The sequence below is a fragment of the Lampetra fluviatilis genome, chromosome 55 (assembly GCF_964198595.1).
Source record: "Lampetra fluviatilis chromosome 55, kcLamFluv1.1, whole genome shotgun sequence".
In the NCBI taxonomy this organism is placed as follows: Eukaryota; Metazoa; Chordata; class Hyperoartia; order Petromyzontiformes; family Petromyzontidae; genus Lampetra; species Lampetra fluviatilis.
Genome location: NC_136329.1, coordinates 8,571,747 through 8,585,292, shown reverse-complemented (window position 1 = coordinate 8,585,292; position 13,546 = coordinate 8,571,747). Strand labels below are relative to the sequence as shown.

The window sequence follows — 13,546 nt, the reverse complement described above, 5'->3', positions numbered from 1 at the left end:
TCGCCGTCGGTTCCGCGACGGGCCGACCCTCCGCCCCCGTGAAGTGTTTGTGACGATGCACCTGGCGGCCTTTTTCGGTGTCGAATTCGTGGCCGCACTCTCCGCACCCGTACTGGCCCTTCGCTGGGTTCGCCTGCACGTTCGGGAGGCCACCGCTGCCGCCTCCGCCGCCCGTGGCGACAGCGGCCGCCGTGTCCTGCGGCAGCTGGCTCTGCGCCTCTCTCGAGTGTTTGCTAAGATGCACGTGCAGCCCGTGAATGGTGTCAAAATCCTTCCCGCACTCGTCGCACTCGTACTGGCTCCCCTCCCGTGCCTGCGGCGCGCCTTGGTGGCTCGCCGTCGGCTCCGGGGCGAGCCGCCTCTCCGAATCCCTCGTGTGCTTGAAGCGGTGCACGTTGAGCGCGCGGCTCGAATCGAACTCCTTGCCGCACTCGTCACACCTGCACTGGCTCCCCCGGTGGTTCTCCCGTAACTCGGCCTTCGGGGGGGTCTGCGCGCGGCCGGACACCGGCTCCTCACCGAGCTGACTTTGCGCCTCCCTGGCGTGTTTGTAACGGTGGACTTGCAGCCCGTGACGCCCGTTGAACCCTCTGCCGCACTCCTCGCACCGGAACCGCCGCACGTTCGGTGCGCGGCTCGGCTTGGACTCCTTGCCGGACTCGTCGCAGTCCCGCCGGACACCCCGCGGGTTCTCCTCCTCGCCTCCGTAGCGACGCACGTCCGCCGCGCGACCGGCGCCAGGCCCGTCGCCCCGGCCTTCGGGCTCGCGATCCCCATCCTCCCCGGGACTCTCGCCGGCAACCGGCGCTTCCGCGCGTTCTCGCCGGCTCGTCTCCGCCCCACAGTCCGCCCCACCCCCGCTCTCCACGGCCTTCCTGGCGTGCGTTTTGCGATGCGACTGCAGGCCCGCTTTGTTGGAGCAGCTCTTCCCGCAATCCTCGCACCCGTGCCGGCCGTTCCAGAGATCCAAGTCGCCCACGGGCCGCAGGTTCAGCAGGGGGCTCGGCAGCGAGTGCGCCAAGCGGTAGCTCCACGCCTCCTCCCTCAGGTGCTTGCTGTAATGGATGCTGAGCCCTCGCCCGTTCACGCACTCCGCGCCGCACCGATCGCACGTGTACCTGGCCCCCTGCTCCTCCTCCTCCTGCCCCCGCCGGCTCTCCCGCGCGCCCGGACGCGCCTCGTTGGGCCGACCCGAGCCGCCCTCGTCGCTCGGCTGCTCGCAGCGGTGCGCCCGCAGGCTCTCGTCATCGCCGAGCTCCTCCCCGCACTCCTTGCAGATGCGCTGCCCGTCCGCGTGGGGCGCGACGGGGGGTCGCCGGACTTGCCGACCCGGCGCCTTCCACCGGCGGTTGGTCCGAAACGCCGGCGGGCCCGCGCGGTCGAAAACCCAGCGGCCGCTCTGGCCCGTCCCCGTCCCGTCCCGCGCGTCGGGCCGCGGGCCGTCCGGGAGACCGTCGGACGCCCGCTGCCGACCTCGCGCCCCTGCCGAAGGCTCCCCGGGGCCTCGCTCCTCTCCCGCTCCCCACGCGAGCGCCGTCTCCCCCGCGCCCGGCCGAGGCCGCGGCCACCTCTTGAGCCGGGCGTCGTGCATCTGCGCCAGCCGCGTGTGCCTCTTACGGTGGATCCGAAAGCCCCTCTCGCTCGCGAACGCCTTGCCGCATGCGCCGCACTCGTACCGCCAATCCCGCGCGACGCGGGCCCCGACGGTCGACGCGGAGGGCGCCCCCGTCGGCCGCCCCCCCCCCCTCCCCCCGGTCGCCGACTGCCACCTCCCCCCGGCGCCCGGCCGCCGTCGGAGCGCGCGGCCCGCCGCCCGGCCCCACGGGGCCGGCTCGCCGCTTCCGCCGGTCGCGCGCGTGCATCTTGCGGTGCATCTGCAGGCCCGCGTTGTTCACGAACATCTTGCGGCAAGTGTCGCACCCGAGGCGCTTCGCCCGCGGTTCCGGCGTCGTCGTCGTCGCCGCCGCGGAGGGTGAGGATCGCGGCTCCGGCGCTCCCGGGAGGCCCCGCACCGCGGCCGCGCGTTTCTCCAAGAGCCCCCACAGCTCCCGGCCGCCGCCGCCGGACGAGCCCTCTGCACGCTCGGAGCGGCGCGGCTCGGCCGCTTCAGGGGGACTCGGCGCCTCGCTGAGGGTCGCCGGTAAAGTTTCTCGGCGCCGCCCCATTCCCGCGTCGTCCGGGAAAGTCTCGGTGTGCCGCCCATCGCCCGTGTCGCGTCCCCCGGGCAGCCTGCCGGCCGCGGCGGATCCTTCCCCCCTTCCCGCGCCCACGCGTCCGCGCGCCCGCAAGCCGGCCCCGGCGGCGGCGAGCGGCCCGTCCTGGCCCACCCCGGCGTGGCGACGGTCGTCTGTGCGGCCCGACGGCTCCGCTTCGCCGTCGTCGCCGCTCTCCGTGCCATCGTTGGGAGCGTCGGGCACCGCCGCCCGCGCGTCGACTGCTAGGCACTCTGGAGTGGGGTGCGGGCAGAGAGGGAGGTGGGGAAAGTAACCGGTTCCAATTTTGGCCACGGACGGAAACCCACAGGGCACTGCGCTGTGCTCGGGATATGTCGGTGGCAAGGAGGCGTGTGTGCGTATGCTTGCGATTGAAAGCGCGTTATCACAAGCGTTAACGTGATTTGACGGGAAACGCAGGGTTACCGGACTACTGCTTTTCGTGTGTTTAGTTTGTCGTCCTTCCCCCCCGCACCTCCGATTGGTTGGCTACGTACGGTGCCAAGGAAGTTCAACAAACAAAAACAAAGATCCCCCATATAGCTTGCGCAGACTGTAGGGGCAAGTGCTGTTAGCGAGCAGCACCTATAAAGGCCGGCACGGCACACGAGGGAGTGGGTGGCCAACACCACGCCCGGCCGCCTTTGCCTCCCAAGTGGCGGTTGTTTATACACCGCACCAGGTACTCATTTAAGGCTGAGTCGACCTAGGGGAGGCGCAGGACCGGTTCAGATAATCGTCACCGGTGTTGGCCGTGAGCGGGAATCGAACCCGGGCCAAGTTCGTAATGCAGCGCGCTAACCGCTACACTCCCGCTACCCACACACTCATCCTCACCTTCATCTGGGTAATCCAGCCACACCTCCACCTCCATGAACATTGGCAAGTTTTCACCCTCCTCCCCGTCGCAGTCTCGGCGCCCCGCTGAGCAAACGGCGTGCTCAGACGGCTCTCTCCCCGGGCCTGTGGAACGGTTGGCTGCGTCACGGTGCGGGAAGTCCTACGTGCGTACGTACGTACTTAACTGTTTCTTAACGGGGCATTTCTATCGCTAGATGCGATGGAAGTGACGTCACTTTATTTACCTTCACCGGAGGTGACTTCCAGCTGTGACCCCCTCCCACTGTCGGAGTCTCGCACCTCCTCTTCCTCCTCCTCAACCACGGGTTCTTGTTTGATGAACAGCAAACGGGAATCGCGACGCGACAGATCTGAATGCGACAGTGCGATTGGCATCGGTGTCAGTAGCTCTGATGGACTTGGATGGCCAACAGGTGGAAGATGGACAAGCGGCCACTGGTAGCTAGGAGATGTTGACTACCTCGCCTGGTGTGCAGGAGGTCGTGGGTTCCATCCCGACCCTGACAATGCCTGCTGCTGTATATTTGGAGTCTGCGTCTCCCATCATCATGGTGGCTAGATGTTGACTACCTCGCCTGGTATGCAGGAGGTCGTGGGTTCCATCCCGACTCTGACGATGTCTGCTGCTGTATATTTGGAGTCTGCGTCTCTCTCTCATCGTCATCACGGTGGCTAGGAGATGTTAACTACCTCGCCTGGTGTGCAGGTCGTGGGTTCCATCCCGACCCTGACGATGCCTGCTGCTGTATATTTGGAGTCTGCGTCTCTCATCATCATCACGGTGGCTAGGAGATGTTAACTACCTCGCCTGGTATGCAGGAGGTCATGGGTTCCATCCCAACTCTGACGATACCTGCTGCTGTATATTTGGAGTCTGCGTCTCTCATCATCATGGTGGCTAGGAGATGTTGACTACCTTGCCTGGTGAGCAGGAGGTCGTGGGTTCCATCCCGACCCTGACGATGCCTGCTGCTGTATATTTGGAGTCTGCGTCTCTCATCGTCATCACGGTGGATATGAGATGTTAACTACCTCGCCTGGTGTGCAGGAGGTCACGACGTTTCGAAGAACATGTCTGTCGGGAAGACAGCATCTGAATGAAGACGCTGTCTTCCCGACAAACCTGTTCTTCACCTGAGGACGGCTGCTTGCGTTGTGGCCGAAACATCGTGAGAATTATTTTATTATGTTTTATTTTTATTATTTTATTATTTCCCTTCTACGTGACTTTACCGAAAGAACCAAGAAGATGAATCCCTGCAGTCACGAAAGCTTTAAATCGAAATATATTGTTGCAATATATATACATGTAAAAAAAAAAATATTACAATACATAAAAAATGCATATTAGCAAAAAAAATGTCATTGGCATTAATACTTCAATAGTACAGCAAGAATAAAAAATTATATAAAATAATAATTAACAAAAATAAGAAAAATAATCACGCGGATGTAATTAAAAACGCGATCTCCCAGTCCTCACCGGTGTCGTCGTCGTCCTCCTGCTTCATGGCGGCCCCGGCGAGTGGCGCCTCCTCATCTTCATCCTCACGCCGTTCCTCCTTGACGTCGACAATGGTGACGACAGTGGAGGAGGTGGTGGAGGTGGTGGAAGAGGTGGTGACGATGACGAGCCCAGCGGCATCCTCCTCCTCCTCCTCCTCCACGATCGCCGCTGGGGATTGACGCAGCTCCGATTAGCGAGGTCGGCTACGTACGGTGCATAAAAAGTTCAATATTTGTACACAGAGACCCACAGACCACAAGACAGACACCCGCAGAGACCCGCAGATTAGCGCGATTGCCTACGTACTGGTGGTGTCAAAGTAGTTCAACGTACACACACGTAGAGACACACAGACACCCATAGAGACACCCACAGAGACCCACAGACACCCATACCCAGAGACACCCACAGAGACCCACAGACACCCAGACCCACACAGAGACCCACAGACACCCAGACCCATAGAGACACCCAGAGACCCACAGACACCCAGACCCACACAGAGACCCACAGACACCCATACCCATAGAGACACCCACAGAGATCCACAGATTATCGTGATTGCCTACGTATGGTGGTGTCAAAGCACCACGCCCGGCCACCTTTGTCTCCCCCAATGGCGATGTTTTCACACATCGCACCAGGTACTTGTTTGAGGCTGAGTCGACCTAGGGGAGGTCCAAGGACCGGTACAGATAATCGTCACCGGCGTTGGCCGTGAGCGGGAATCGAATTCGGGTCGCCGGGTTCGTAGCGCTAACCGCCGCACCGCCGCTCCCCACATCAAGACCAAGACAAAGATCCCCCGTATAGCCAGCAAACGCTGCCGTGGCAAGTGCTGTTAGCGAGCATCCACGAAGGCTGGCACACTGTGGCACACACAGACGCCCTGACACAGGCGCGGGCGGATCGATTTTCACGTGCGCGACCCGTGCGACGCCGACGCCGACTCTATTAAAAACCGGACGACGTCAATGGAACGACGGCGTCGGAGTCGTCGTGGGGGGAGGTGGGGGGGGTGAAGTGGGGGGGGGAGAGACACTCACCGGCGCCGGTGCCGCCGGTGCTGCCGGCGGAGTTGCCGCGGCAAACCCCGCGGGTGCCGTCCATTTCGTCGTCGCCGTTTTCCGTCTTGATTCCCAGCGGCCGGAAGCGAGCTGCGGCTGTGACAACAACGACGACGACGACGATGGCGGTGACAACATGGCAGTGATAGGTTCTGCATCACAGGCAGCGTGCGGAGCGGTGTTTAGGAGCAAGATCTAGGCACTGCGCGCGTAGAACTTCGTTCGCACCGCCGTACGTAGCCAACCGTGCTGATCTGTGGGTCTCTGTGGGTCTTCATGGGTCTGGATGTCTGTGGGTCTCTGTGGGTCTCTGTGGGTCTGGGTGTCTGTGGGTCTCTGTGGGTCTGGGTGTCTGTGGGTCTCTGTGGGTCTGGGTGTCTGTGGGTCTCTGTGGGTCTCTATGGGTCTGGGTGTCTGTGGGTCTCTGTGGGTCTGGGTGTCTGTGGGTCTCTGTGGGTCTGGGTGTCTGTGGCTCTCTGTGTGTGTATGTTGAACTTCGTTTGCACCGTACGTAGCCAACCGTGCTGATCTGTGGGTCTCCGTGGGTCTCTGTGTATGTGGGTCTCTGTGGGTCTGGGTGTATGTGTGTGATTTTAACACGTGGGAGGCTTTCGCGACCAATATTATTCATAATCAAGGTTTTTGGGTCAGATCGCGTTATTTATAAATGTGTCGTAAACCTCCACCACCCGACACGGCCAAACAGTAAAAAAAGTGTCACTTTTTCAAAGGACCAAATGATTCACTTCTTTAGCCCACCGGTGTGCTAAAGAGAGAATCAACAGAATTTTTTAATTTGAGTAGTTCGACGTTTCGCTGATAACAACAATCAGCTTTACCGGGCAAGAATGGTGAAGCTCTCCTGTTGCTTCCGGTCTTAATTAGAGCAGCAGTAGCAGGGTGACGTCATCATTTAATTAAATTCAATCTGGTGCAGTGATTCGAGGCAGAGGGTATTGTAATTATATAGATTGGTAGTCATTCAATTGTTATTCATTATTTTGTCCTTTGAAAAAGTGACACATTTTTTTACTGTTTGGCCTTGTCGGGTAGTGGAGGGTTACGACACATTTATAAATAACGCGATCTGACCCAAAAACCTTGATTGTGAATATGTGTGTCATGTTGAACTTCGTTTGCACCGTACGTAGCCAACCCTGCTCATTTGTGGGTCTCCGTGGGTCTGGGTGTCTGTGGGTCTCTGTGGGTCTCCGTGGAACAAAACGATTCCACAGAGAGCGGTCAGCTCCTCACCGTCACGAGCAGCCCCAGGCTCCACCCCAGCGCCGTCCACCCCAGCGCCGTCCACCCCAGCGCCGTCCACCCCAGCGCCGTCCACCCCAGCGCCGTCCACCCCAGCGCCGTCCACCCCAGCGCCGTCCACCCCAGCGCCGTCCACCCATTGGGCCTCTTGCAAATGGGGCAGCCACTGCAGCGTCACGCGGGAGCCCCCCACCCAGAGGCCACCCCCACCCCCACTACCACCACCACCACCACCACCACCCCCAACACCACCACCACCCCCAACACCCCCACCCCCACCACCACCCCCACCCCCACCACCACCCCCACCACCACCGGCTTTCCGTCTTCCTCCGATTTTCCCATCGCGCCGCTCATCTTCGTCGTCATCGTCATCATCGTCATCATCGTCGTCATCATCGTCGTCATCATCATCCTCCCGCGTGGGGTGGGGCTGGCGCCCCGAGGCATTGACGGCGCCCGGCTCGCGGAGACGCCGCGGCTCCCCGCTCCCCTCCGTCGCGTCTCTCGCATCCGGCTCTCCCTGGCGGTGCCCGGCCCCGCCGACGGTGCCGCCGCCGCCGCCGGCTGCTGGAGATGGCGCCCCGCCACTTCGGGTGGGGTTACCGCTGCCGCCGTGGGTCGGTGCCCCCGTGGGTTTGCCGGCTTCTCCTTAGGAGGGGACAGGGTGGTGTTGCGGAGTGACCTAAAGCGGGGTGCTCTATCATCGCCAGGCCCTCCGTGGGCCACTAGTGGCCTCACCCTGGTGGCCTTTAGTGCGGCCCACTGAGGTGCAATGTCCAATCAGGTTCAATGTTAAATCAGGTTCAATGTTCAATCAGGAATGTCTAAACAGGTGCAATGTCTAAACAGGTTCAATGTCCAATCAGTAACAATGTCCAATCAGTTCACATTTACACGAATCTAACCCAAAACAAAAAAAATCCTTTCCGAAAATAGATCAGGACTCACCCAATGCCGGCTTCCACCAATCCGCGACTCTGGAGCGCTTGGCGAGGCCGGAGAGCCCCTCCATCGGTGCCGACTTGCGTTTGAAGATGGCGGTGGAGGCGGAGGAGGTGGTGGAGGCGGAGGTGGAGGAGGAACTACCCAAGGGCGTCTCCGGCTCTGCACTCGGCCGCCCGCCACCACCCCGTGCAGTGTCGCCCTCCATGGCGGCCTCTCCCGCCGGTCCATCGACGGCGGCTGCGGCCTTCCCGTCGACTGCGGCCTCATCGCGGCCCGCGGCCCCGGGGCAGTCGGCGGCGCCGGCGAGGTCGACGGCAGTCCGGGGCAAGTCCCTTTCGGCGCCGCGGTCTCCCTTCACCTCGCGACCCGAGTCCCTCCCGGGCCGCCCTCTTTCAGCGGAAGAGTCGTCGCCGCCGCCGCCGCCATAACCGCAACCGCCACCGCCCCAGGAACAATCGACCTCGGCCGCCTCGCGACTCTCCGCGTCGCCGCGGGTGGCGCCCTCGGCTTGGGGGGCGGGCCGGGCCGTCGGACTCGCGGCCCCTGCCACCCAGCGGCCTCCTCCCCCGTTCCCGACGGCGGAGGAGGAGGCCGCCGCGTTCGCCGCCGAGGGCCCGCCGCCCGTCTCGACGCTCGGCCCCCCGTGTCGCGAGGGGGCCTCGTCATCGTCGTCGTCGCCCTCCTCCTCCGCGCGAGGGTTGACCGCGGCCGCAGGCGGCCTTGCCACGCCGCCGGAGTTCCCCGCCGCCCGAGCGTGCGACGAGTCGGCCCGGCTCTGACGCTGCCCCGCAGCGGCGCCGCCGATGCTGGCATCACCGCCAGCCTCCTCCGCTCCTCCTCCTCCCCGTTCCTCCTCGCGAGACTCACGACTCGCCCCGTCGTCCTCGTCGTCGACGGAACCGCGGCGTCGGGGGTCGCCGATCACTCGGCCCTCCGAGCCAGGCGGGCGACGGGACCTCTCCTCCTCCGCCGTCGCCACTACGCGATGGGCCGCTCCGAGCTCCGCCATACCCCGAGGCCGCGCCGGAGAGTCGCCGCCGTTGCCCAAATCCGCCCGCGGGCCGCTCCCGACGTCCTCGGCGCGGTCGGTCGACCGCGGCCGGGCATCGTCCATTCACGAGCGTTCGCCGGTAGGGCGGGGGTGGTGTAGGGGGGGGGAGTGGGCTCCCCTAAGGCTCGGGATCCATCGCCGTCGCGCCTCCGCTGAGCTTTGCACGCCGCCCACCTGACTGATCGCGCAACACGAGGCCCCACAAACGCCAAGCTGCTGAACGGTAAACTAACCGACTAGTTCCTTTCGTTTCAACAGGCGTGAGAGCTGCTACGTAGATATTTTTTTAGAAGCGACCCTGGCCGTCACAAACGGCAGCTCGGCCAAGCGGCTTATCGTCGTCATCGTCGTCGTCGAGTGGAAATTTATAGCAGCGGCCAAACACTCCACAAGCGCGGCGACGTCGATTCCAAATGCGGAGTGAAAAACCGGAGGGCCCGGAGAGAAATCCACGCGATCACACGGCGAGGTAGCGAGACACCAAATCTACAGCAGCAGGCGTCGTCACTCGCGACGCCCTCCCCCCTTTGCCGCTCTCTCAATGTCATTTTTGGTCAGCGTGACTCCGTGGGACCGTCACGTCGCTCGCGATTCGCGTTCCGTTTGCGTGCGGATATCGATTTCACCCGGGCAGTCCGTGTGTCGAGATGTTGCATTTGACGGCTCGCAATCGCGCCTTCTGCAATCGAAATTCGTCCAGCTCTGTAAATCATTTCCACCGAGGTATTGCCCCGGTCCAGCCACCTTGCCATCGTTCGTAAAATCTCCGAGAGCCGTGTCATATATTTAACGGTGTAACTTGATTGCAGTTTTACCCCGTCAAAAAAAAAAATATATATACACATCTAAACGTCCACATTTAAGAGATACAATTAATTAAGGGTTTAACACATAGGCTTTCGAGACCTGTGTTATGGATATATTCTCTAACCTATAAATGTCATTGTCTGTCTGTCTGTGTATGCGGCCCAAACAGTAATAAAGACTTACGTCTTTTTTTTACGATCAACCAATTAAATTTCGATTTAAAGCTTTCGTGACTGCAGGGATTCATCTTCTTGGTTCTTTCGGTAAAGTCACGTAGAAGGGAAGTAATAAAATAATAAAAATAAAACATAATAAAATAATTCTCACGACGTTTCGGCCACAACGCAAGCAGCCATCCTCAGGTGGAGAACAGGTCTGTCAAGTAGACAGAGTCTGAGGACGGCTGCTTGCGTTGTGGCCGAAACGTCGTGAGAATTATTTTATCATGTTTTATTTTTATTATTTTATTACTTCCCTTCTACGTGACTTTACCGAAAGAACCAAGAAGATCAACCAATTAGTTATGACTCGTAGCATTCAATACAAGACCAAGGCGTTATCATACAAGTGAAGTATGACCTTCAGTGCGCCGATCCTCAAAGGTGCATTCACAATTGTTTGCATACATAGAAAACTAATCTTTAAAAACTGAGTTAGTAAATAGAAAAGTTCAAATTTGTGTGTGTAAGTCGATGTGTGTGTATGTGTAAGTCCATGTGTGTGTGTGTGTGTAAGTCCATGTGTGTGTGTGTGTAAGTCCATGTGTGTGTGTAAGTCGATGTGTGTGTGTGTAAGTCGATGTGTGTGTGTGTAAGTCGATGTGTGTGTGTTAGTTAATGTGTGTGTAAGTCCATGTGTGCGTGTAGGTCCATGTGCGTGAGTCTATGTCTGTGTGTGTAAGTCGATGTGTGTGTGTGTGTAAGTCAATGTGTGTGTGTGAGTCCATGTGTGTGCGTGTAAGTCGATGTGTTTGTGTGTGTGGGTCGATGTCTGTGTGCGTAAGTCAATGTGTGTGTGTAAGTCGATGTGTGTGTGAGTCCATGTGTGTGCGTGTAGGTCGATGTGTGTGCGTGTAGGTCGATGTGTTTATGTGTGTGGGTTGATGTCTGTGTGTAAGTCAATGTGTGTGTGTGTGTGTAAGTCGATGTGTGTGTTTTTTTCGCCCTGGCAACGCCGGGTACTGCCCGCGAGTTATGGATACATTCATGTTGTACGCTCGCCAATGAAGGAAGACGGTGCGAGGGATTTGGTCGTACGCGCGGCTGATTATTTAGACGATTTCTGGAGGAGACAATCGCCCAAGTAATGACTGCAGACATCAAGTACTGCAGTCACCACGCAGAGTACTTGCTGCAAAACATGCAAACATGGCTCTGATGATAATGATGATAATAGTGATAATGATATTGATGATGATAAAGATGATAATGAAGATGATAATGATGACACTGGCGTTGTCTCTGACGCTGATTGTCTTACACCAGAGCTACAGCAGCAGCAGCAGCAGGCGTCTTCACGGCCTCGTCTCACCAGCGGTGTCAGCACAACAACAACAACACCACAACAACACCAGACGTTAGTGATGATAACAACAACATAACACCACCATCAGACGTTGATGATGATAACAATACAACACCATCAGACGATGATGATGATGATAACAATACAACACCATCAGACGATGATGATGATAACAATACAACACCATCAGACGATGATGATGATGATAACAATACAACACCATCAGACGTTGATGATGATGATGATGATAACAATACAACACCATCAGACGTTGATGATGATAATAACAATACAACACCATCAGACGTTGATGATGATGATAACAATACAACACCATCAGACGTTGATGATCACAACAATATAACACCACCAGACGTTAATAATGACAGCCACAACAACGACAACACAACAACACAACAACAACACAACAACAACGATCGTGCCGTGTGTACGGAGAGCTCAGCACCTCCATGGAAGGCGAGGTTTGTGGTCTCCTCTCCCTCCTCCTCCTCCTCCTCTCCCAGCTGACGATGTCTCGATGAAGACGTCGGCGAGGACGAAGACGCTAACGATGGTGGTGGTGATGATGGTGTTGATGGTGGTGTTGATGGTGGTGGTGATGATGGTGTTGGTGGTGGTGTTGATGGTGGTGTTGATGGTGGTGGTGATGATGGTGGTGGTGATGGTGTTAGTGGTGATGATGGTGGTGGTGATGGTGTTAGTGGTGATGGTGGTGATGATAGTGGTGGTGGTGTTGATGGTGGTGTTGATGATGGTGGTGTTGATGGTGGTGTTGGTGGTGTTGATGGTGGTGGTGTTGATGGTGGTGGTGTTGATGGTGGTGTTGATAATGGTGGAGTTGATGGTGGTGATGTTGTTGGTGGTGGTGGCGATGATAGTGGTGGTGGAGTTGATGGTGGTGATGTTGTTGGTGGTGGTGGTGGCGATGATAGTGGTGGTGGTGTTGATGGTGGTGGTGATGGTGGTGATGATGTTGATGATGGTGTTGATGGTGTTGATGGTGGTGGTGTTTATGGTGTTGGTGGTGTTGTTTATGGTGGTGGTGTTGTTTATGGTGGTGGTGTTGTTTATGGTGATGGTGGTGGTGTTGATGATGGTGTTGGTGGTGTTCACGATGAAGATGCGAACGATGCTGTTGAAGTCTTGAACGATGCCGACGATGCGAACGATGCTGTTGACGCTGAAGGGTCTAAGAAGAAGATGATGTTGAAGATGTTGTTGTTGAAGAAAATGTTGATGTTGTTGATGTTGAAGAAAATGTTGATGTTTTTGATGTTGAAGAAAATGTTAATGTTTTTGATGTTGAAGAAAATGTTGTTCAAGATGATGATGTTAATGATGTTGAAGATGTTGTTGTTGAAGCTGTTGTTGTTGTTGTTGAAAATGTTGTTGAAGATGTTGATGTTGAAGATGATGAGGCGGCCGAGCTGAGTCGGCCCCCACGACCACCCAGCGAGACGACAAGATGCGGGGTCACAACGCGGCACTTGAGCCACGGGGGGGGGGGGGGGAGGCGACAAGATGCGGAGTTACAACGCGGCACTTGAACCACAGGAGGCGGGGTTGTGAGCGACGAGATGCGGGTCACAACGCGGCACTTGAGCCACAGGAGGAGGGGGTGGGAGCGACGAGATGCGGGTCACAACGCGGCACTTGAGCCACGGGGGGGGTGGAGCGACGAGATGCGGGGTCAAATCACGTTCGGTTTTTTCGTGCCAACTTTTTTCAGAAGCTTTCACATGCGGGGTCTCACTTCCCTGCAGACACAAACTCCAAATCTACAGCAGCAGGAGTCGTCAGGGTCGGGATCGAACCAACGACCTCCTGTGTACCAGGCGAGGTAGTCAACATCTCCTAGCCACCGTGATGATGATGAGAGAGAGACGCAGACTCCAAATCTACAGCAGCAGGCATCGTCAGGGTCGGGATCGAACCCACGACCTCCTATAGCCGAGCCCTTGACCTATACCACCGGTCCTTGTGTGCCAGGCTTTTTGTCGTCTTATCTCCTCTCTCCAGCATCTGGGGCGCCGCGGTGGCTAGGAGATGTTAACTACCTCGTCTGGTGTGCAGGAGGTCGTGGGTTCCATCCCGACCATGACGACGCCTGCTGCTGTAGATTTGGAGTCTCTCTTATCATCACGGTGGCTAGGAGATGTTGACTACCTCGCCTGGTATACAGGAGGTCGTGGGTTCTATCCCGACCATGACGATGCCTGTTGCTGTAGATTTGGAGTCTGCGTCTCTCTCTCTCATCATCACGGTGGCTAGGAGATGTTGACTA

At 58.0% G+C, this 13,546-nt stretch overlaps 1 protein-coding gene across 1 annotated transcript; it reads right to left on the bottom strand.

The window, feature by feature from the left end:
* Positions 1–1,613: 1,613 nt before the first annotated feature.
* LOC144949971 (uncharacterized) lies at positions 1,614–12,718 on the bottom strand. Its single transcript, XM_078879961.1, has 8 exons — positions 11,708–12,718; positions 7,863–9,084; positions 6,903–7,562; positions 5,628–5,744; positions 4,558–4,749; positions 3,299–3,424; positions 3,051–3,191; positions 1,614–2,446 (listed from the first exon to the last, which is right to left on the bottom strand). The coding sequence occupies exons 2-8, from the start codon at positions 8,971–8,973 to the stop codon at positions 1,614–1,616; spliced, it is 3,180 nt and encodes a 1,059-aa protein (XP_078736087.1). The 5' UTR covers positions 8,974–9,084; positions 11,708–12,718.
* Between the last annotated feature and the right edge of the window lie 828 nt (positions 12,719–13,546).

What these genes read in the sequence shown, in the direction of transcription:
- LOC144949971 (XM_078879961.1), bottom strand. Translation starts at nt 8,973, where the DNA reads ATGGACGATGCCCGGCCGCGGTCGACCGACCGCGCCGAGGACGTCGGG. An exon ending in CACCGGCGGCACCGGCGCCG is followed by an intron (nt 4,750 to 5,627) that starts GTGAGTGTCTCT and finishes GTCAATCCCCAG; the next exon opens with CGGCGATCGTGGAGGAGGAG. An exon ending in GGAAGTCACCTCCGGTGAAG is followed by an intron (nt 3,192 to 3,298) that starts GTAAATAAAGTG and finishes ACCGTGACGCAG; the next exon opens with CCAACCGTTCCACAGGCCCG.